This window comes from Ammodytes marinus (genome assembly GCF_949987685.1).
Source record: "Ammodytes marinus genome assembly, chromosome: 13".
In the NCBI taxonomy this organism is placed as follows: domain Eukaryota; kingdom Metazoa; phylum Chordata; class Actinopteri; order Uranoscopiformes; family Ammodytidae; genus Ammodytes; species Ammodytes marinus.
The window spans coordinates 11,282,238-11,307,730 of NC_137217.1; the positions used below are offsets into that span (position 1 = coordinate 11,282,238).

A 25,493-nucleotide genomic window follows, 5' to 3' on the forward strand; every position below is an offset into this window, starting at 1 on the left:
TCGAGTATGGTGATGCACCAGTGTTGAAGCCTGCATGTGGGGCTTTCCACTCAACTTAGCACTCAGCCACAGCCAGTGATTGTAACTTTCCCACAATGCCCTCTTAACACTGGTTTCTGTCAATGTTGTAGTTTCATGTAAGAGCTTAGTGATCAGTAAAGACTTGAGTGCCGAATGGTGGTTGAGAATTGATTATGCCATTTATTTTACAAGGGTAGTTTTGGTGATGTGGTAGATTTTCTGGAAAGCTGTGCAGTGCACCCACTCAAATTTGACTCCACCTCAATTTTGGGTAAAGACATAGATTATAAAGATGCCGTAGCCTATTTTTCCAAACGCAATATCAATTTATTTCCCACATCAGGGTTGCTTCCCTTCCCACTGGGTGTTTCCCTTGGCTGTGATTGACTGACAATCAAGGGCCATCGTTGCTAGGAGGCACGAAGTCGACCTTGATGTGCTCATGAATGGGGCAAGCCATAGCCCAGTAGCTATGAATATATGTATATAAGTCGATATCTGCTTCAAAAATCCAGTATTGGGTGGTTTGGTAATGTTTATATACTAGCTTCCCCTTGAAAGGAGGAAACTGGTTAAGCTAGCTCGCTAATGTTGTTACTGATTCCCAGTGAATAGATGCTACAAGAGAAGTATAACTGAAATTTCTTTGATTCTTTGATTACAATTTTGACAAGTCAGAGCAAACATCGTGCGTGCGTGCGTGCGTGTGTGTGTGTGTGTGTGTGTGTGTACTCGTGTCCCTGACAGACGGGTGCAGTGTTATAAGGCACTGGCGCCGCCAACGTTACAAAAATTGTGCCTGAAGCAATGTTTTTTTTCCCCAGAAAAAGATTTTGAGTATGACTTATTTATTTACTTTCCAGAGTGGAGGTGGTGAAACCAGGCAAGGTAAACCATGTAAGCATAGCACTTTTTAAAGGCTGCACACTGGCCACATAGAAGCGCTCTTGTTTGTGGGAAGAAAGAAATCCAATTTTTTCAATACAGTGAAGCAGTGTTTATGTAAGACCTGCACACCCAGTTCATCCATAAGAACCAAGACTTCAGAGCCAATGCATTGCAGTATTATTCTGAGCTGAACATGTGCTACCACATACTGGGAGTGAACTCTCTACATGTTTGTGATGCCAAGAAGTATTTTTAAAATTCAAAGAGTCATAACGCAGACTCTTCTATACCATAAAGTTGTGTGTCTCTCTTTTGAAAGATTAAAGCCCCCCCGCTGCACAAAGGAAAAGTTTGGAGCGGTGAAACGGCTAGTAACTGATTGAACTCCTAATAAACTATCTATATTTGAATTACTTTGATTCTCCACTGTTGTTTTAATATTGACTATGGCAGCAGTCTGACTTAGTGTAATGTATTAAGGAAAGTAAAAAAAAAAGGTTTTTCCTCATTAAATTAGTCAAAGCATATCATCTTTTTTTGTCAAGTTCTAATTGAACAGTATTTCATTTTTTTGAACATAAGAATACAGATTGATTGCACAGTAGAACAAAAAGCCCATTGGTATTAATTAAATAGTGTAAAATAAATCTGTAAAAGAACAGAGAAAAGGAATACTGCAGCGGGAGGGATGGGGGAGGGGGGAGAATAAAGCCAAGCGGCTCGCACAAATCAACATGACGAGCAGAGACGCTATTGAATTGGAAAACATAAATCAAAGGATGATATAATAAAATACCAAGCAAATTCTGGTAACAGCCACACAATGCACACACAATGGGGCACGATAAATAAATTGGGCCCGGTTCAGAAGAATGAAAAATAAAATCTATTATTTTTCTCCAGAGACTGTTATTAAAAGTAGCAGCAGCAGCAACAGATCCTCCGTTTGCTCGCCTCTGTTCTGCCGTAGTAGCACTTCAGTGATGGAGCGCTCTCTATGTCTCTATGTTTTCACAGGTGGTGCTGAAGATAATCAAGCACTACCAGGAAGAGGGCCAGGGCAGTGAGGTGGTGCAGGGCGTCCTGCTGGGCCTGGTGGTGGAGGACCGGCTAGAGATCACCAACTGCTTCCCCTTCCCCCAGCACACAGAGGACGATGCAGACTTTGACGAAGGTAAGCCCCAAAGCAAGCACACGCCTCCTTTCTGTTTGTTCTATCCAACCTCTCCGCCCGCAGCTTGAACAGTGCACACGCAGAGACGCAAAACAACATCCCCACACAGCCTTGAAGTTGCACCTGTTAAGGCACCGAATGCCTCTAAAAGCTTTCGCCTTGAGTTAATGGAGCGATGATGGGGTCTCAGTGCTCGACAATAAGGATTGCCCGACGTCCCGGGGCAATTAAAACGCCACGTCGGCCAGTAACTATGACAACTGGCAACCAGGAGTCTCGCTGACATTATAAAAAATAAAAATTATTAAAAATGTTTTATAGCGCCAAATACAAGTCATCTATCTATGGTCTATTTTCATAAAGAACTGATGCTGATTATTAAATAAACGTTAATGTTATTTATCTCTCCTCTGCTCCGTTTTGTGAAGGGGAGGGGGCGGCACACTTCCGCCGACACACACACATCTCGGCACAAAACCGGTGCGCGCCGCACTCAAAGTCAGAGAGATAGAGAAGAGAACTAATCGCATTACGTTGGTGTGTCAGAAAGTCCAAAAGCTAACTAGTAAATTGGTCGACCCCTACGGTCTGAAAATCAGCGAAAATATCCAAGTTTTTTAAATGCACCCAACGAGAATCTAGTAGTAGGGCTGGGCGATTAATTGAATTTCGATTTCGGTTACAATTTTGGCTTCCCTCGATCATGAAAACAAGATAATCGCAATAAAACGGTTATTGTGCGGCACGCCGGGTCATGTGTAGTAAATGCAGCGCACCATGTCATTATCATGTGACCTACTGGACTCCATAGCGGTAGGCCTATCGATAAGCTCAAACGTTACTGATTTCTGGGTTTTGAATATAGCGGAACCAGGTCCGTAGCCTGATAGAGCCGGCTTTCGGAACATAGACAGCGAAACTGAGTGCGTGCGTGCGTGCGTGCGTGCGTGCGTGCGTGCGTGCGTGCGTGCGTGTGTGTGTGAGTGAGTGAGTGTGTGAGATGCTGCTGGCTGCCGCGCGTCGCTGCTCAATTGGAAATATAGCCAATCTATTTTGTGTGAGTTAATGGGAAAAAAAATTGTTTTGCAGACTCTAAAACACATGAATAAATAGCTTAAGACTACTGACAACCCCGCTAAAATCCACTTCCCGTTCGGGCAAACAAAAAGCAATCTCAACTTGCCCGAACATTATTTTCACTTGCCCCGGGCAACCGTTATTGTCAACCCCTTTAGTTGTGTATGACTTCACATACCAGGAGGCAGTGGAAGCTTGAAAGTAAGCTAATGGAAAAGTGTTCAAAACAGCCTAAGCCACATTTTGAGATTTTGAATAACATAAAATCCAAAAACTTCTAAAACAGATTGTTGTAGGCCTAAAAAAATGTCTTACAGAAAATTGTTTAAAGAATTGCTGTTGTAAAAAGAATAAGGTAAAAAAAACATTGGTGTGACCAGTGTTTTTTAAGGGCTGTTAAAGTTCTTTACATGTCTCATTCGCAGTTATTGTATGTTCAGAAATTTTAAAACGACAAATGTTCCAACTTAAATAATATTTGAAAAATGGCCTCCACTTCCAGTATGACCCGTAACTCATCAATAGCACTGTCCATGATGCGTTTACACATTGTAAATAAGGAGCCAATATAAAAATTATTTGAACACCACAATAAAAAATATGTTTTTCGCGTGTTCGTACATCGTGAAACTCCATCCAATTTAGCGTTTTCTGTGTAATTTAAGTTCTGCCATGATTAATTGCCAATTTCAATGAAGACGGTTTTAATTAAATCTTGAGGGCCTGAGTTGACTTACCGAAAACACCGAAGTGGGGAAATGTCTCTGAAAGCAGTGTATCGTTTTGGTTCGAGAGACTTTGTAGTTTGCTGTTCTGTCATTGGACAGGTGAGTTTTAAAGTTCAGTTTTCAGACCTTGAGTCAAACTAATTAGTTTACACTTAAAGAAAAAGAAGCAATGACAGTACAGACAGAAATAACTAGTCCTTGAAAGCAAAACTTGTGGCTCAGAGCAAAGATAACCTCCAACTCTAAACATTTGACAAGAAGCAATATAATGCAAACATTTGCTGGTTCTCAGGATGTGTTTTTAAGAGAGAGATAGAGAGGTTGGCGGTCACCATTCTCAGCCCACTTCAATGCCACAAACTGTAAAGTAACAAAAGACTGTCGCTTCGAGGAGGTGCGGTAAGGTTTGTATCAACAGCTCGCTGAATGTCGGTGTGTGTTTTTCTCGGAGGCGTGTGTGTGTATAAGATGTCCCCAGGCGCCTTGTCGACTCTTAACTGAGCTAACTAGGTGCTGGGTGTCCTACGCTGTCAGTGGCAGGGTTGATGTGTGGGGGCAATGCTTCATGTATGGAAGCGCTCCAGTGTTTGTGTTACAGGTGGGGGGGTGCCAACGCGCACAGGATTAAATGCATTCTTTATCCACACAAGGGCGCTTTATCTTTCCCCTTCCCATCGGCTTTCACAGCGAGCGGCGTGTCCTCTGACCCCGGCCCTCCCTGCTATATCAAGCCTGGTTGTTACCCCCTTCCCGTTAGCACATCAAGACCCGCTGCAAGCCAGGCTGAGCGCATGGAAGGTGAGAAGATGCGGGAAAACACAGGAAAGGGAGAAAAATCCAGCTCTGACGGGCCTACGCCGCTAACAAGCAACTGTCAAAAATGTTGCCGGATACACAGGCAGCAATGGCGGCTAAAGGTCATTAGTGTCGGGAACAGCTCACTGTATGTGTGCGTGTGTGTTGTCTATGCGGGTGAGATTCTATAGCTTGTTGTGTTGTTGACTTTTGATGTGCTGGATTTCTTCCATCCGTCAATCCTTTTTAAGTTAACAAGGGCTTTCCAGAGTAACCCCCTTTTGGAAAATGTACAGAGCTTCACCAGGATTCCTCTCAACTCGGCTTGTGATGCAGCTGCAATATGTGACATGCTTCAGGTTATCTGTCACGACTGAACCAAATCCAAAATGGAAATGTGCCAGGAGTCTCCCACGTTGTGTATGCGCGGTTTGTTGATTTCAAATCTAGAACGGTACAGCACACATGGCTCTGTGGACCACAGTGTGTTTGCAGAAAGGAGTTGCACTCACGATTTCCTCTGCTGTATCACAGCTATATACATTATTAATTACATAAATGGGAAGAGATGGATTTTACGTGTGTTCATTTAGCTGACTTTGTTCTGATACTTGAATTGTCTGAATTGTCCACCCACACCCATCTGATCAGCCAGAGCTCACCCTCTCTACTGTCTAGTCTACAGCATTTTCTTCAAGTGTGAATTGGACTTTAAAACAATCGTTTCTTTAGAAAGAATCTGAGAACGTCCCCTCTGAGCATTAATATTTTACAGGGCCAGAGCTGGACCGTTCGTTGCATAAATGTCAACAGGCCACGAGTGTCTATCCTCTTCTCTTATCGTATCCTATGGGATGCATTTCTTTTTTGATAAAGTGGTTGATCGATTTAAACTTTTATTGGCTGGAAACCACATGCCTCCAAAATAGTGTTTACTGCCACATCAATAACGACAGACAACAGGGCAGTGACACCTTGATTAATGTTTTGGACAGTCCCCAAAGAGGACGCACTTCTCAGTAAAATACTGCAGACTGGCAGGAGCAGGGTAGCTGCCAGGAGCCCAGATCCAGTATTTTCACTAGACAGTTGTATGTTCCTGCAGATAAAATAACTTTAAGTAATGCCTTTTTATAGTTGGAGGAGTTGCAGTCGAGGCCAGTGTGCTTTGGAAGTAGTTGCATTTGTTCTGCTAGTGCTGAGTCCACAGCCTCTGGAATTAATGATTCATTCTGCAGTCTTATTATTCTCTCCTTATGTACAATGCTGCTTTTTTTCTGAAGTGGATAGCCTGAAGTAAGTTATATGATTGGGGAAAGTTGGCAGGAGAGGGGAGGGAAACGCACACCCACACACAAAAGCACACTCACATTCACACTGTTCACAGGTTCACCGTGGAAGCACAGCAGGAGTTTTGATCATAATGTTGTTGACCGTAGTGTCACTTTTTAATGAATTTTTCACAGAATTTGGTTTGAGCCGTGTTTTTCTTATCAAATTAGCCCTCGCTCTAACTATTGTACTTCTGATACCCATCAATTAGTTCTTACAAGCCTTGATAAGCCTTAAGATTAGGCTTTAGAAAGACTCAGCAGACCAGCACGCATTCTCTTCACCGCCAATCAGACACCCTGCTCACGTTTGTGTGTGTGTGTGTGTGTGTGTGTGTGTGTGTGTGTGTGTGTGTGTGTGTGTGTGTGTGTGTGTGTGTGTGTGTGTGTGTGTGTGTGTGTGTGTGTGTGTGTGTGTGTGTGTGTGTGTGTGTGTGTGTGTGTGTGTGTGTGTGTGTGTGTGTGTGTGTGTGTGTGTGTGTGTGTGTGTGTGTGTGTGTGTGTGAATCATCTTACACCGACTCATTGCCAGCTAGAGGCCCCTCGGATCAGAATGACTCCTCCAATCTATCTCCCAAGGAAAGATGGACAGGATTGGCAGCTACGTGACTGTGTGCCTTTTGTGTGTGTGTGTGTGTGTGTTTTGGAGCTAGCACGTCTGTGTGTCTGCTATGCTGCGTTTTCATCAACAGGTGCCAGTGTGGAGCTGCACACGTGTAGGACAGTCATTGATGGCAAATGTGACCAATATGAGTAAGAAAAAGACGAGATAGGGGGAATCGAGCGTGAACACAGCAGAATGGACCTCAGTTAAAACTTTGGCTGAACCTCAGGCCTCCTATATCCCATGTCCTTGCATACTCTGTCCTTGTATCAATGACAAACTGTATGGAAAGATACATGGAAAACTGCAGGTAGGTGTTATTTGGGCATTTAGTGCATTGCAGGCACGCAAGAAGCATCTTGATAATGTGCTTTGGCCTTCTTTTGTTGCAATATCAGCGATTAATACAAATGAAAGGCAACTGGCGATCCAATTGAGATTCAACACCAACGGTTGACTCTCTTTGGCTCTTACCGACCTCTGCACCCTGTCAACACATGAGCTATGCTTTTTTGGAAATGTCAGCGCACTTACTAGGGGTGGGAATCTCTTGGCACCTCACAATTCGATTCGATTCCGATTCAGAGGTCAACGATTCGATTCAAAATCGATTATCAACGCATCTCGATGCAATTATTTTTTTACCCACATACCCATGTGTGATTTTCAAAAATATATTGTATACTACTGAGTTTTTTACACAGTTTGCTAATCACTTCCTACTTTTGTAATCATTAAATACAATCAACAGATGAATTGCCTTCCCTAATATTGTATTAGAGAAAACGCTTTTCTTGTCACAAGTATGACTTTCTATGAACAGTGCAATAATTAATGCAGCTGGCATTTCAACACAAAATATGGAAGTATGTAAAAACTAAACCAATTCAGTTTAATTTTCTTTCTACTCTTCTACTTTCTATAGGATTTATATTCTATTATTTTCTATGTCATCTCAACACAAAAACTATTGCTTGGAATTCAGCTCTCATACAAAAACAGAAACAAAGCCGGTGCAGGTCATATGGTTTGCTGCTCTCAGCCCTTTTGTCGCCACTTTTAACAACTCACACTTGTGTGGTGTGCATGCGTAGTGCGCAGGAAATACTAGTATTTACGTATAAAAAAATTATTCCGATTATTGATTTATCTGAATCGTTCGAGAGAATTGCGATGCATCGGAGAATCGATTATTATTTAGCACTTTCAGCGTTTGACACTGCGTGTGAGCGTTTGTCTTCATCCTTTGCGCCATGCACCTTCTTATTCTTGTACAGCTGTACAAAGATTTTGTCTCACTTTATTTAATACTCTTTCGCTATCCACTATATAAAAAAAAAACACAAAGACTGTGGGCAGTTACAAACTAATGCAAGCTGATTGCTCACTGCCCAGTATCAAATAGTATAAATTGACTTAAGTGAGGAATTGTTGGAAAGAAGAACAGAGCTCAACATCTAGCCACTGAGATCCAGATATTTGTCATTTGAGATGGACTAGGACTAAAATATGTTAGGTTAAAATTAGGGCTAAAATGTAAATTATATCTTGACCATTAATTTTGAAATTAGAAACTAGATAACTATTTAATAGGGCTGGATATTGGCAAGGACCTCACAATACGATACATATGATGTATGATCTATACAATATATGGCAGTTGGCTTTTTGAGTCAACTGGTTACAGAAGCGAAGGTTGTAGTTCCTAACAATCCATCGGGAAATCGATACAGATATCGCAAAAATAGATATCAACATATTTTTTCAGCACAGCCCTGCTTCAAATCCCTAGGTTCAGCTGTTGTAGTTGCGATGTATTTGGGTTGGATATGACTTAATAAAATAAGTGAACACAGCAAACCTCACCAAATTGTTGATGTCGGTTGGTTAAACAACTGATAAAATGTAGCTCAGTGCAATTCACAGGCTTACAAAGCATGATTGGGTTGCCTGTCTGACTCGTAAAGAGGGGATTATATCAAACTAACCGTTGCTCAGTTCCACCTTTTGTAAGCGTGTTTGATATTCAACCCATGTCACTAGTATTCAGCAGCAGCAGGAGGAGATATCCTGAAGGTAGAACAAAATTAGCCCGCTCTTTCTCTCCCTTCACCCTCAACCACTCTCCCCCCTCCCTTTTTCCTCCTAATCACTGCAGGTAAGACAGCTGCCTCCACCCATCTCACACCATTTCCCTTCTTCCTTCCTTCAGTGCTTTTCCCCATCCATCCTTTTCTCTCTCTCTCTCTACCGTCACTCTGCACCACATTGTATGCATTTATGGAGGATTAGTGACAACCTGCTTTAAGAGAAAAGTGATGTAAGCACCCAACCACTGTGTTGTGTTGGGGTAATCATGTCCCAGAAAGGAGGTATTCATTTAATGCAATTGGAAAAGGAATGGGTTTTCCGTTTTCTAAGGTTTTTTTTTGGGAAGGAATCAGTGAATCAGTGCCACAGGATATAAAATATTTGGAGGATTAATTGTTTTGTGCCTATGCTTTGAGGGGATGCCCTCACTAAATAAATTGAGGGTACGCCCCTTGAAATTTAGGAAATTATTTGACTTTTGAGGCAGTATTAATGTTTGAGTATATGATATAAAGTCATCTTTCATGCATTTTTTTTAAATAATTATATATATATGCGCTTCAACGGTGGAAGGACTGGGCTTGGGTTATGCTTCCCATTGGCTCAGAATGGGAAGAGTTGTCACACTGGTGAAGTAAACAAGTTTTAAGGGTGCTTGTTTTGCAATGTATCCTGATTTCAGCAATTAGAGATGTGTTTTTGTTGACGGGCCCCTCACTCAAAAAAACACAATGTTCTTTTCTCGGCCAACAAACATTTTATTTTGACATGACAACAACATACGACAAGGTTAAAACTATTCCAGGCCTAACAAGACAACTAATTAAAAAGAGCACAGAAAGTTAGCCCCGACGTATAAACAAACTGTGGTCATTAACTGAGGTTGATTTTAGTGATTGGCACCCACTTTTCACTTTATTTGTTGTTTATGTCACTCCTGCTGCCACTGTTTGAAATGCTCTGTAAACCAATTAGCCGAAGTGAATATGGTTGTGTTGTGGGATTGAGATAAATATCTGCCTGCAAGGGAAAATCTGTCTGCTGAGACTACAGAGAACTGAGAGGAGCTGAACGACTAGAGACGTTTCCCCGTCTTCGACATTTTGAAACATTTAGTATCATTAACAAAATGTTGTCTCATTAGAGACACAGAATATGCTATGTCAGTATTTGCCATCATTTAAACGTTTAGTGATTTCACTGGTGATTAGTCATCTTTAAAAACAAAATGTGTTGCCCTTTTAAAAACCTTCAAGAATCAAGAAAATGTTTTCTATTTATATAATTTAGCAAATTTTACTTGAATTACTTTTATTGAAGCTTTTGAGCATCTTGGCATCTACAAAGTCATTAACAAGTCAAAGCCTCTTGCACGCTTTTGGGTAAATTTCACTCTTCTCTCGCTTGTAGAACATGACGAGTTAAAAAAAATGGTCTGATGTAAAAATCCCACAGAATCAACTGATTTTTAGTTTAATTCAAGTCTGTGGCCCGTTGATTTTTATTTTGTTTAGTTGTAACAGCCAACTTTCTGTCAGACACTGTCTGTCTTGGCCATTAGTTTTCAGCAATTAAGAGTAAGTAGAGTCCATCATTGTACCTCATTGAGAAATAGGCATTTTCTTGTCAAACACCTATAACTAATAACATTAACTAGGGCTGCATTCCATTTCTAGGTGCAGTTTCAAGGCCTCGCCAGTACACGTGCTGGCTCACTGGTGTGGTGTACTGCAACCTAAACACAACAGAGTAATCGTTAATGTAATTAGTGACACCTGCTGTGCTTTTTATGCTGTGAAAGTCGAAATGTGCGCTGTTAAAAAGGGTCTGTACCTTTTTATGCCTCTGGCTGAAACATAACTCCAAAGCATAATAAATCCATTGTAATGTTTAACAGTTTCGCAAGGTTTGTTTTCTCCCAGCCATACATTTATTGACTGTGGCCAAGAAGTTCAATGTTTGTTTCATCTCTCTGAAGCACTTTTCTTCAGAAAGCCTCCGCTTGATCTAAGTGTTGTATACTGAAGGCATGGAGGCCTTCTGATGGCGCTACTATGTAGGCCATGTTAGTGCGGGCAACATAGCACTAGGGGTGTGCAGCCTGGCTTTTTAAAATGACTCTCTATCCAATCATTTAATATATCAATGGGTGCCCACATTACTGTTACATTTCCTTTTGTCATTTTTCAGTCTGCTCCAATAGACAATAAAAGCCATGATGACATTTTTGTTAGAAAACTCAAAAGCAATGTTGTACACACATAAAAATCAAGCATTCATTTTTATTTTCTTCTATCTAAGACATTAGTTAATGATGTAGTATTTAGTAGTCATGGGATATTGCCAGCCCTGTCTCTAGTTGGCAAAAATTTGCCTGCTAGATATATTAATCATATCTGAGCTACTATCAATGTCTTGCTCTTCATCTATCCAACCCACATGTTTTCCTGGCACTATCTAAAAATGTGTCTGTTGAATGTTTTCTTTATGAGAAAATACTTGGCAGTTTAGGATTAGACCATTATCTAAAATTCAATTTAGGTGGCTTACTACAGTAGCTGGCTGAGCCCAGTTGAAGCTGTGCTGTCTGAAAAAGTATTTGTTAAATGAATTAAACTCAACCTCCCCTCAGTATTTTTGTTAAGTGTCCAGGGGCCTATCCGAAACCTTTTTTTTGCATAGGAAATTTCCTTTCCTATCGAGATGAACCGGAAGTACTCGGCGGATAGGTGATCCGAATTCTCCAAATGCTTAGGAAAGGCATAGGAAAGGAGCCTCGATTCATCCTTTAACCCTCCTTTAGCATAGGTTACTCCTGACCAACCTATGCTAAAGGAAAGGAGATAGTGGTATCCCATAATCCTTTACGGCGGCAAGATTTAAAGCAACAGGCCACCGCCAGAGTTTACCGACTCTACACGAATACGAACGAGAGGTAAAACAGAAGAGAGGAGAGGAGAAGAGAGGAAGATTTAACTCGGCTAAAACAAAATACCCCCCCCCCCCCCCCCCACACACACACACACACACACACAGGCTAAAGAACTCATAAAAGACCAACATCATAATAGTTATTTTCGTAGCACATAATTTACACCATAAGAAAATAAAATACCAACTTCACATTTAATGAAGTTACTGGGGGCAGTTCATTTCAACATCAACACAAGTGTAGCCTCTTTTTATTCCACATGTGAATTGGGATATATGGGAGTGATTCTCACTCTGTTGGCGACAACCTGATTAAAATCAATATGAAAAGAACGCATGGATCAAACGAGCGCTTGTTGTGGTCAATTTTCGGAGAATAGGCTATAGTGTAGTTTCACGCTAGTGACTCACGTCAGCAATACTCGCCGTCGCGCAATGACGTCGGTTAGGAAAAGTGGAGTCGAATTCATTTGAAACAGCGCTGTCCTTTCCTATGTTCGATAGGAAGCACCTTTCATCTCTCCTTAACCCCGATGACGTTTAGGGGTTAAGGCATAGGAAAGGAGGCTTATAGGTTAGGAGATTGGACTTTTCGGATAGGCCCCAGGTCCTAGAAAGGCCTTGGTAGAGGAAAATGGAGCCCTTGGTGGAGGGAACTTGTATTGAGCATTGTGTAAATCATCGGCTGTGTTCGGAAAGCCATACTAACGTCCTACTCTTACTCATTTTGACTTAAATTTGAGTATGTGACGGTTGGGTATGCAAGTTTGGGTATGTGAGAAATTCACGGATGAGTACTAACTTCCGGGAAGATTTTGGGTATGGATCGATTGTATACTTTTCCTACTCAACCGCCCCACAATGCATCGCGTCTTTTCAAACGACAAGGAAGGTTTTTTTTTTATTCTTTATTTACAATTCTGCATTTCCTGCACAACACAGGACTGTATGTAAAAAATCTAGTTCTATATCTAACCTGTGGAGGGCGGCAATACGCTAAACAGCGTCTAAACGGCTGGAATCTTATAAGAAGAAGAAGAAATTCTTTATTGCTTGAGTATACTTCAGTGTGAATGTTTCGACGCACCTCGCATACACAATCGGTATGTAGTATATAGATGTTGAGTATGTAGGACGTTAGTATGGCTTTCCGAACACAGCCCTAATCTCAGCTTTGACTGTGGCTGGAAGGGGAAAGCTGCAGCATCTGCTTCAGTTTAGTTTGGCTCTTCTTCATCTGTCACTGTCCTTTCAATGGTCCTTTGACACATTCACTGAATATTTTCTTCCTCTTGAGATTTAACATGGTTTTGCAGTCTCCTCTTCCTTTCATTTTCTTATGTCTCCTTCTGTCTGCAGCAGGGGTTTTAATTATTTATGAGATCACTTACCTCGCTCTTTGTGTTATCAAGGAAACCAAATTTGAAATGGACTCGTCGCCAGGCTGAACTAGACTAGGCCAAGATTCTCAAAGAACAAATTAATACATACTTAAAGGATACATATTTAAAAATATCTCTCTCTCTCTCTCTCACACACACACACACACACACACACACACACACACACACACACACACACACACAGTTAGACTTGAAATTTCTCTTATTTAGATGTATAATTTCCAATTTGTTTGCTAGAACATTTAGCTAAGCAAATATTATGAAAGTCGTTGGCCAGTGTGCACCGGAGGGTGTGTTTTGTTGAAACAATTTAAAAAAAATTTAATCTGCTTAAACCAAGGCAGCGCATTGGAGTTGAAAACCCAAACAGAACTAATTAAGACCAATTACATCAGCATTTTCCTCCAGTATGGTGTGCAAGGTTAGTGCTTGGTTTTTGGAACTTTAATTTTCGTCAGTGGCAGACATTTTAACTGTGGGTTAATTAAAGTCAGGGGGGGATTACAAATGTGTCTGCCAAGATCTTCCTGCTCCTCGGTGTATATATACTATTCGGTGTGTGTTTTGTGTTTAAAAAAAATTGTACCTCTCCCATTCTGATAGGGTCTTCTTCAGGGTTAGACCTTCAATAGATCACGCTTACCTGCCCCAAATGGGAAATTGATTTCCTCCATTTTTCTGTGGTCTCCCTCAGTGAGTATAATTAGAAATCATTTGGCAGCCCACCTTCAAGGGAAATATATAAACTCTGAAGATATCATGTGCACTGGTATGAATCACACCTTATGTGTGCCACTGCCCCAAAAAATAGTCACATATTGCCCTGCTCCATGTCCCCGATTCCCAATCAGCCTTTATCCAATCAACCTTTCCGCCCTATCTGTCTATCTGAACTCTGTCTCACTGTAGCACAGATCTGAGACTGGCTGTTAGCAGCGAGCCGGCTCTGCGTCTGCTTTTGAATGCTCACACCAGCGTAATAAATCAAGAGTGTGGGTCCCCCGGGTGCCGTCACCATCGCCATCAGTTCCACTGTTTTATTCATCCGCTTCTTTGTCTCATCACGATTCTGGCCCACATTAAATTTTGTGTGTGTCTGTGTGTGGAATGAGGGGAAAAGGAGGGGGAGGAGGGGGTCAGAATGCATTACTGCAGACTGCTGCTAAGCCAGGTGGGCTGGAGGGAGTAGCAGAAGGGTGAGAGGTAAAAAAGGAGAAAAGAATGTGACAAGGATGAGAGAAACGAAGGAAAGAGCTGAGGATGGTAAGGGAGCGGATCAGGGAAGGGGGGGGGTTTATGAAGGAAAATGAACGCAGCCAAGCAAAAGATTGAGAGTAAATGCAGGAAAAACTAGTGGAGAAAATATGGACACCGAAAGTAAACCGCTTTGAGAGAGATGCTGGTGCATACACACAGTCGGTGAAAGATGTAGCAAGGTGATAAGTAAGGAGAACAATAGCAATGGTGGTGAGTCAAGCTGGCTGTGATCAAAAATAGAGGACCAGTATAGGAAGAGCTTAATTCCTCTTCTAATGTCTGTGATGGCAAGGATTTTTTTTTAATAAATAAAAGTTTTTATTTTAAATAGAGAAACCAGATTCTTTCACATCCAGTTGCCTATATTTTATACTAATTAAGATTCAACCGTTTTATTCTTGTTCAAGTGTTGGAAAAATTCCAAATTACTGTCATCTAACTGCCTATGCAGAACATGAACAGGGGCTTTACCTTCTGGATGCCTGAAATATTGCCTCTCACTTTACTACTCTGCCGAGTTAATCGCCAATGTTCCTATGTTTACTCGTGCAAGTATGACTGTAAACTTTTTTTTTTACACAGGCCATAGGGGATACTGCATGTTTAAGACAAATGATGTGGAAGGCTTATTTTCCCCTGTATATACACTGAGGCCCTGTATGGAAAGGGAAGCTACACCTTGAATACATGCATTCAATGTCAGTAACTAGCGGGGATACGAGGGATAATTGATGGTGGAAATGGTGAAGAAATGTATGGTATGGATTATTCTCAATAATGTACCAACCAATGTTTCTTTCCTAATTAGTTTGCAGGTATTTAGTACACACATTTTGAAAGTCACTTTCCATCTAATGCAGGCATCTGCACCACTATCTAATTTGAATGCCATGGCTGCATTCATGAAATGTAAAACGTATCTTTTCAGGGCAGTTTTTATAAAGACTAAATATGATATGCAGTTCAAAGTGAATGCAAACGTATGGTACTCAGTACACACTTTACGTACACATTCTGCCGTTCCTATCTTTTGCTAGTAGACATTGACAAGGAGATCAAATGACATTGTTCTTTGCCTTTCTTCATTTTGAGGATATGTGCACACGAGCAAACAAACATGCACACACCATTTCCCCTTCCACATCATCTCCCCATTCTCACTATAAAAACGAAGCCCTGTGACAGGCTGCGCTGTCAAATGTGCATATGGTGAACTCCTCGCTGTGTTATGCACACAAAGCCACCTCTTCACTATGCTATCGCTCTCCTGTGCATCACCGACTGTGTTTGTATGCCTCTTTGTGGCCCACTGTGCGTTTGTATGTGAATGCGCATGGAAGGCAGGCACACTCTCTGCGGGGCTTGCCTAACTAAGATTAATTGCACCTAATCCACTGTGCCAGGTGGAACATGGACCACGATGGGTGCGCTCGCACAATCACACAGACACACTCTCAAATAGGCACACACATCCCATTACAGCCTTGCTGCTGGAAATTAGCCTTGTGCCTCTCCTGACACGTCGGACCAGACCACAACTCGATACCACCATTTACTTCCAGACAAGTCCCACATTTATCACTGTTCAGTCCTTCCAACAGTTGAACACGCGACCGCTGGACAAAACGCCATGAAGGAAGGACACGCTATCTGCTCTCTCTCACATCAGCACCAGCTGACCTTGACTATATGCAGCAATAAGGTGTTGTCCTCTTTTCTCTTTAGAGAAGGAAAGAATGTTCGTGATGTCTTTGAAAGCAGTATCCACCATGCAGCATGTCTGCTGGAAACATGTGCGTTTAACAGAACTAGTGGAGGATCAGCATTAGGCGTACAGAGCAGGCTACTAAGGTAAAGTTGGCTACAGAAATAAACTCTTTTAATAACCAATTATTTGGTAGTAGTGAAGAATCCTTAAAAAGAAACCTGCATATTATCATAGCATAAGCCTGTTGATTGTTCAGTCAGCGTACACATCTCCTGGTTAACGATGCCTTTACATTTTGATTGAAACTGAGTTGGTGTGCTGGAAAAGATTATTTGAAAATAAAATGTGGTTAATCGAAGTCATACGATATTATTGTTAGTTTCGTTGAAATGAAAAATACATGGTACAATATCGAAATGGTCATGACTCATCATTTTCTACTCTCCACTTACTGAAGCTAATTAGAAGTGCTGTCATAGGTCAGCCTGCCATTGTGCCATCTCTTCAAACACACACACACACACTAACACACACGCACTCATGTGCTCCATTTAGTGGGCTCACTTAGCAAATTGCATTCACAGATGAAAGACAGGCGTTGCCTTCCTTCCTTCCCCTCCTTGTACCTGTCACTTAGTCCTGTGTGCCTCTTTTGCCTCGTTTCCACCGAGTAGAGCGGGTCGGGTCGGAGCGGCTCAGAGCGGGACAGCTCACTTTTAAGAATCTCGTGGTGTTTCCACCGCCGACCCTACCTTTACTGGTAGGGCGGGGTTTAGGCTGGACTGCGATAGCCGCCGCCAGAATGTGGGTCAAACTATCGGGCTGTGGAACAACTGTGGTCAAGCCAGCGATCTCTCGTTTTTGCTTGGTCAAACCATAGATAGTAGGGTCAAACCAGCCGCTTCTTTATTTATTCCCCGTGTTGTTGTGAGCACAGAGACGGCTCGGTGCAACTGATAGAGACAGTGAGCGAACAGCGCTGGCTGCGGCAGCTACGTGACATCGTAGCAGTGGGACACAGTGCAGCCAACTGATTCATTTAATGACGAGGAAAAACACTACAATAAACAGTGCCGCGCTCACATTTTCGCCAAAACACAAGACTCTCTTCACTCTAGCCGAGGTGACTACACACGGCGGAAATTATTCTTTCGACCAACTGTGGTCAAGCAAGCGGTCTCTCGCTTTTGCTTGGTCAAACCAGCCGCTTCTTTATTTATTCCCCCGTGTTGTTGTAAGCGTGTATTTACTACTATCTATGGCGTAAAGACACAGAGACGGCTCGGTGCAACTCATAGAGACAGTGAGCGAACAGTGCTGGCTGCGGCAGCTACGTGACTAGCAGTGGGACACAGTGTAACCAACTGATTAATTTATTGACGAGGAAAAACACCATGATAAACAGTGCTGTGCTCACATTTTCGCCAAAACACAAGACTCTCTTCACTCTTGCCGAGATGACTACACATGGTGGAAATTATTCTTTCGACCAATCAAATGACGGCAGTGTGTAGCTCCGCCTTTTAGGCACCCTTTCAGGCGGCTAGTACCCCTACAGAGGAGTACTGAGATTAGGAGCGGCTCAGAGCGGTTAGGTGCGCTTAAACCGTACCCTACCCAACTTTTAGCAAATGAAAAGCCAAACTACCCGGACCGAACCGCTCCGATCCGACCCGCTCTACTCGGTGGAAACGAGGCATTTGTCTTCTCCCCTTCACCTCTGTCTCTCTTGTGTCATGTATGATACAATGATGTTAGGTGGTGGTTGTCCGTGATGTTGTGACTCTGTTGTCTTGATCTGCACATCTATATTTCCCTTAATGTACCCAATCAGTCCTGTCAGATGAACTCATGCACTCATTTATCAATGCCTTGTGAATAATATTAAACACCTATTAGTTACACCAAGGTGGCTATTGTTATATACAGTAGGATGTTTCAACCAGTGTAATGTTTCACATTACTTTCAGATAACTATCTCAACCATTTATCTATTGCTATATGCTAATTGTTTAAACTCTCAATCCCTTAACTTGGAAATCAAATATATATATCTTTTTATATAATATTTTTTAATAATTGTTTCCAATTAGTGAGCTACTCTTATTTACCCTTGGTTGAGAATTGAAACTTCCTCTTTACATCTATTGTCTGGTATTTTCTTAAGTTTTTTAAGGACGGCTACTAAGCGAAGCCCTTTCTCACAACCGTGTGTGTGTGTGTGCCTGTCTTGTTGGCTTGAATTGAAAAAGTGATAAATACAAGGCTTTTGTAGGTAGCACTTATGAGCTCGCTCAAGGGCAATGTCTGTTAGCTGAAGGCCTAATAGGAGTATTGTGTTGTGCCAGTGGGACTCAAGCTAAACACGCACAGCCTAACGAATGAGACCTGGACCTGACAATTGTTGAAGGTTTCGTTTTCCCTGAATGTAGGATGTACGATTTTCAGACACCTTTTGTCAGTGCCTTTTTTGATGTTAATTCAGTTACGCATGAGTAGTGTGGGTGGGAAATATTAAACATTTTGAGAATGTCAAATATGGTCTGAGCTGTACACCTTTTCCTCAAGGATGCTAGATGCAGATACTGCTATGGATTTACAGATGTCAGTTCTTTATTGTCCTTGAGATACATTTTTTTTTCCTTTTTTTTCTTTCTTTCCAATCTTTGTGGAGACATATTTTCCACTTTCTACCTTGATTATATTTCAGTCCTCGGGGACACCACTTTCCCCTCAAAATTGAATTATATATCCCCTCAAATAAGAACTCTATTGACCCAAAAAATGCGCAGGGCAACAATGGAACACCGGGTCCTCAGGAGTTGAGTACTCCACAGTTCACAAGTGATTTGTAATGTGATGAACGGGCTCAGAGGAGGAGGAAAGCGCATTAACATCATCAGGTATTCTGTGCTGTTGTTTAGGGAACCCAGAGGAATTGCAAGGTTAAAGGAGGCCGGGTAAACAGGCAAGCTACAGCTCAAGAGCTAGTCTCAAGGCCTTCAAACATCCAGATCCACTTTGTTCCCCATACCAAACAATACCAGATGTAGTGTCTTGTTATACGGGGTAAAGTCAGCCCGGGTGGCTTCAAAACAGAGGCTTACACTCAGTGTTGACTGTACAAAACAGCTTGGAGCATGTGTCGAGATATAAATGAATGTCCGGGAAGAGTGCAGAGGAAAAGCAGGTTGCCAGCTGTGTTGAATAAAGAAGAGTCAAGAAGAGTGTAGTACACTCATTAAATTAGGGTGGGTTAGGGGTTGCTGAGCCCTTGGGAGTAAGAGGGGGAAAACAAACTACACCCTTCTCCACTCTGACAGAGTCTTTAAATTGTAATGCGTCCAAACATTTGTTTTTTCCTCTGGCTCTGAAGTATTTATGACACGCCAAGATGTGCATGCTTTCCTGTCACCACCGAGCACCAATGGAAAAAAGTTTGAGGAAGTAGTCACTCGGAAAACGCCAGCAAAACTATCCATCAACCATGGCGACAGTTGTGTTGAATTTGAGATGCTTGTTTGGTCAACTGATTTAAAAATTTATTTTATATTTATGGGGAAGCAAAACTCATCTCATGACATTTCCCATGCTCAACTCCACTACTATTGTTCCGAGTGCAGTTCAATCACAGATGTATGGTGTTGTTCTGAACCCAGTATTTTGTGTTTTTTTCCCCACCTCACTTTTCCTCTTAAACTGTCCCTCAAGGGTCCATCTAGACTAGAGTTTATCATTCTACCCTCATTGCGAGTAAGAGTTTGGACAATGTATTCAGGTTTTTTTCTGCTAGAGGTCTGATTGGCCCTTCTAACCTCATTTTCGACCAATTACATTTTTTATTCACCAAATTGAGGACCATATCGCAGACATTTTACAATTTAATTATATTATTCATCTGCTCAACTTGACATTAGTGGATATAAACATTGGCTCGTGTGTGTGTGGCCGCAGTAGATTTTCCAGATAAGGCCCTGTCAGCCTGTCAAGGTGTTTAGAATGTGTTGTGGCACACAGATACGTGCAGCCCCACATTCAGAGGCACATACACACATATGCGGCAACATATTGCTCCCTGTGCTGAGATGTTGTGGCCTGCAGCAGCATGCAAGGTCTGATGCAGTTCACCTCTTGTGTCATTGAGTATTAGAGTATGGACTATCTGTCCGGTTTATTCCAGAGTCATACACACTGACCACACAGGTCGGGCCTCGTTGCTTTGCACTCTTAACAATACTGCCCAAGGTGAGGAGTTCCAAGCTGATATTACATCCACCATACACACACACACACACACACACACACACACACACACACACACACACACACACACACACACACACACATCTTTTTAGATATACAACATGCAGTACATGGCATCCTGAGGCTTCGAACTCCTAAAACTTTGTCATTGTATATTGTGCTTTTCCGTACGTTTTGAGTAACACACGCACGCACACATGCTCGGAAACACATTCCTGCACTACCACATATTGCACTTTCACAATCGGTATCCTTCTCCTTTTTTGATTTTCCATACTGATCCCATGGTTTCACACATACTCTTTTAAATACGCATTCATTTTTGTCTTCGCCTAAGACACACACACCATCCCCTTTCCTGTCTCTCTCACACTCACACTCACACACACACACACACACACACGCACGCACACACACACTATCAAGCAGCGCTAAGGGAATGGGCAGACTCATTCCCTGTCTGGCCCCGGGACCCAGATTGATTGATAGGAGAGGCGGCAGGGCAGCAGAAATGAGCGCGGAATAGCAAACGGTGGCGCATGCTCCCACCGCTGCACCTTGATGATATTGTGTAAATTGTCTATTCTCTGGCTTGTGCTGCCTTCTTTAATGTCCCAGAAAATATTACTGGCTCATGGTAATGCAACAATGGGGAGCAAGAAGTCCAGTTTTCCTCTTTGAGCGGAAACGAATAGTAGACGTCTACACTAACATCTCACGCTGAGACCTACATTGTGTGGGATGGTTGAGTTTCACCCTGGACAGGACATTGTCTTAATTGTATCATTTGTTATTTGGGAGCCACGGTGGCTGCTGCTAACAAAGTTTGAGAAAGAAGAAGGACAAAAGAGAAAAGGAAAAGCAGCACAGATCTGCTGTTATGTACTGGTACCGTAATCCCAACTTCAGATGGTCACACAGTTTGTATTATTTTTGTTTGCGGCTGCAGTTCTTGGTTTATGAGCAAACAAGGCAGTGATTCTGTGGCATTTGAAGGGCCCTGTGCGCTGCTGTAGATCTGTGGTGAATGAACTGGCCTGCCTCTGTCGTTTTGTCTCTCCCAGCCATCTAAATGTGAGTTTAGCTATCACGCTGCTTGTCGGTCGGTTGTCTGCATGTTTCTTCTCTCTATTTGGTTCTGACCCGTGTACAGCGTTTGCTGTAGCTTGTTATCCCGTCTGCCAGTCTGCAGTATCTCTAGTGAAAGCAGAGTGTCATACAGATGGATAGAATACAAGGTAGTCTATTTATTGCCTGTAGAAAACCTTCAGAACCCGCCCCCCCCCCCCCCACATGGTATTTTCATATATTGCGTGGTGTTGTGGATTGCAAATCAATTCAAGGACTCCCAGCTGGAAATATGTGTTGGTTCCATGTTCCTTTACGTATTCTGTACATTTCAAATTCCCAGAACTTCAGAAGTTCTTTCATAACCTCCAATAGATCCACTCAATCCCTCAAATTCAATCTTCGGATGCTACACAAGCGGTCAGAAAATTAACCTAGATGAAACACCTCAAGGACACCAAGAAGAGCATAGCTTTTCATTTAATCAACAGAGCTCCATCGTGAATCTAGACGTTAGTATCAGGTGAAGGAAAAGCCAAGGACTTTGAAGTCTAAATAGCCTGTAAATTAGAAAAGCAGGGCCAGTGATGCTACTTAGAAGACATGACGGTGTAAACTGATTCAGCTTAAGACGCGGTTCTTAAAGCAGTGGGATATTTGGCATGGCTAACTTTGTTAGTGGTTGGTTTAATTGCACTCACACAGGCTCAAGTGGTGTTCTTCACCCACCCTCTTTACAATTAAGGTAATTAGGTAACCTCCGGATTTAAAGGTCACATATTATGCTAAATGCACGTTTTAAATGTGTTCTAACATATCCATGGATCCACGGTGTGCCTAGAGACTGCCAAATTATTAAAAAAATAACAATCTCTCCTTTTCTCACTCTCCCCCTTTCTGAAACCCCCACCCCTCCCCCCCAATATACTCCAGTCAGAATTCTCCTCGTTTCTGACCTCAAAAAGCTTCCACTGTGCAGCCCACACCCCTATTTCTTATTGGTCCACGGCCCTGACAGACAGAGGGCGAGGCGTATCTGGCTTCGCTTCCGGACAGGGGGCGGGGGGAGCTCAAAGATTGTATATTTACGAGGGGAGCTGCAGCTCTTTTTAAAAAATAGGCCATTGTGATATTAGCTGAACATCAGCATAGTACAATAAATTATCTGAAAGTTTTTTTCAGCAAACAATTAAAGAAAAACGTATTAGGGACCACTAAGACCATATAATATGGTGTATAATAGAACCGAAAAGTGTATAATATGGGAGCTTTAATAAAAAAATGAGTTGGCATTTACACTTCCATTTCACCACGATTCATAATACAAAAACAATCACAACAAATACTTAAGTGCATCTTAAACAAATTAAAGACATTTCCGAAAAGCATCATTGACTGTTAGCATCGACGTCCTGTGTTGCTTCATTTATAAAAAAAATTTTTTTATGGTGCAAGTAAGTGTCACACAAAGTTCAAAACAAGCCCAGAAATCTGATGCATAATTGATGAGTAAATACGAGAAGTTGTAAATAAAAACAAAAACACAATCCATCTATTTTGTTTATAATAAGGGATACATCTAAAAATATATTGTAATGTACTCACATCAAGGTCCTATAGAACTGGTGAGGGAATTGAGGATTGGATAACGGGAGATACAGCTGATCGGTTTTCCTGCCTCTGTTGTCAATCCTGCAGCCTTCAGCTTTCGCTTTAGAGACAGATCACTTTGTGCACAGTTTTCCTGCTAATGATAGGGGTGCTGGGGCAGGTATACGCATCAGTGGCGCCTGAGAGGTAAGTACACATACTGATTGGCACAGAGGTGCAGAAGACCGATACAGTAGTTAGGTGGCAGGCAGGCTGCCATCCCGCTCCATTGAACTCCTTGTGTCATGGGGTCCGCTGCGAGCTTGGCCCTGGGCAGAGCCACACTCAAACACACTAACTATTTAAGTCTTATCTGCTCCCTAATGCGCTCCCCTTTGCCTTTTTTGTAACTTTTCTTACCCACTCCGCGCTTTTAAATCTCACTTTTTCTAATTTTTCAATGTAGACTCAGAATTACAAAGAAGACACTCAAAACTTCTCCCACCTGCTGACCCCACTAGCAATTTTTCCTCTATGGAGTATACTTTACTTTTCATTGTATACATATATCAGTGATTCTTGAGAACCGGGACAAAAGGCAGTCTTCCATATGTAACTGCTGTAATGTTTAAAACTAAAAATATTTAAAATTGTATATGTTATTAGGGATTAAGAATAGAATGTCTGGAGCACAATTATCCCCTTAAATTTAATTTGATCATTATTATGTCAAATATATGACACTTGTTATCTTCTCACGACGTCCAAAACAGTGTGTCCTCAGAGAAGGTTTCAATCTTTCATATGCAATTAAACCTCTATTAAAATGCACTTGAATTATTAAAAATAGCTTTTTTTCATCAAAAGCAACACTAAATAATCTCTCATATCAATAAAAACAGTTTTTCTACAACACATTCATGTTTTATAAGGATTCTAAGTGGTGGGACCACTTTACTGTATGTCAACACCGTCAGACATTTCATTATGTAAAATGTAATAAAATCAGGCGAAATAAGGGGCAGCTGTCACTTTGAAGGACCTCTTGTCAAATTCTACCTCTGCAGAGTACATTAGAGTCAGACAGGCTCTGTTAAGTGTTGTAGTTTTAGAATATTTTACATTCCGAATCTTGAAAGTCCTGTGTCACAACCATGATATGTCAACACCGACTTACAATTTCTGTTAAGTTATTTGAAATGTTTTGATAATTTTATTTTCCTGAAGTAGTTCATACTAGCACCTAACATCAACTGAAAAACCAAATGGTTTCTAGATAAATTCCATTTGGTATGTTTAAGAAACGTTAAATATGTCAACACCGTCGGACAGGAAATCTGACTGAGTTGACATCTGACGGTGGTGATAGGCCAATGATGTAAAAAAAAACTAATGCTGGGAGGTTGTGTCAAAGCTTAGCTCAGTAGCTTAGTATATGTTGGATACATACATGTAATTTAATTTTTTCAACATTGCACCCTGTTTTGGCTCACTTCTCAAGAATCACTGATATGCTACTCCATTTAGGAGTCACAGCTTAGAAACACCCACCCACACACACACACACAACCCCCCTCCTCATGTGGTTTGTCACACAATTGCTACACGGTCTGCAATCTCTCGTTTCTCCCCGCATACGACCCATCTTCCTCAATTCCCACAGTTTCCGTCCCATCTCTTCCCCCATACATTCACCCATCCATCTTCCCTGCTTGCTTTTGTCTCTCTGACCATGTCAATCACGATATAAAAGGCTAGATTAAACGGCTAGATTGGTACATCCAGTCCATCTCGGCAGGATGGGCCGTGAATAGGGGGGCCTCTCCGCCTGTCTGTCCTCATCCAGCGCTCCCATCCAGATGTTGTTCAAATTCAGAGGGACTTTGTCAGGAGGAATGAAGCCCCTCAGCACAGCCCTTCTCCCCGCGCCGCACTCCTGCTGCAGGGAGGTTGAATGTGTAATTGTAGGCCGACCGAACAGTGTCGTTTGTTTTTCTGTGTGGCATACAGCAGAGGCAGTAGACCTAATGACAGACAAAGTGTGTGTGTTTGTGGGAGGTGGATAAACAAATAGAAATGATAAAATAAAAGATTAAATCCAGACCCTGCTGCTACTGAAACCTCATTATATGTGCTACAAGAACTCTGGAGGTCAAATTCCTAAAAGGGACCAACTGCAGCTTTAATATATTTGGAATGAAGGCCATTAGAAAGAAGCCAAAGGAGAAATTTTAGCTTTTTTAATAAAATGAAATCAAGTTTTTGTACCTCTTTTTTTCCCTCTTAACTTCTCCCTATTTCATGCGTTCACCATTTTCCTGTCTTTCTGACATGCTCATCTGTCCAGCTTCTCTTTTTTCTTTCTTTCCGATTTGCGCCATCTCTCTTTTCCACCTATGCTGTGGTTTGTTCTCGTTAACAGCCCAACAGGAGAAAAGATGTGCCCTACAGACTGGGATTCCATGGGACCACAGCTGCCCAATAGCACCCTGATTTATCAACCTCCTCCAGCTAGGCCCGCATGGAGATGCTGTTTTGCTCCCTGGCTTTGGGTTGTTACTGAT

General features: G+C 41.9%; 1 protein-coding gene across 1 annotated transcript in view; it reads left to right on the forward strand.

The window, feature by feature from the left end:
• The window catches only part of LOC307260102 (eukaryotic translation initiation factor 3 subunit H), a 53,382-nt gene that overhangs the window by 6,198 nt on the left and 21,691 nt on the right, over window positions 1-25,493 (forward strand). The window contains exon 2 of the mRNA XM_080040235.1: window positions 1,927-2,083. Within this exon, the coding sequence (XP_079896361.1) occupies window positions 1,927-2,083 (157 nt within the window). The remainder of the gene's footprint in view (window positions 1-1,926; window positions 2,084-25,493) is intronic.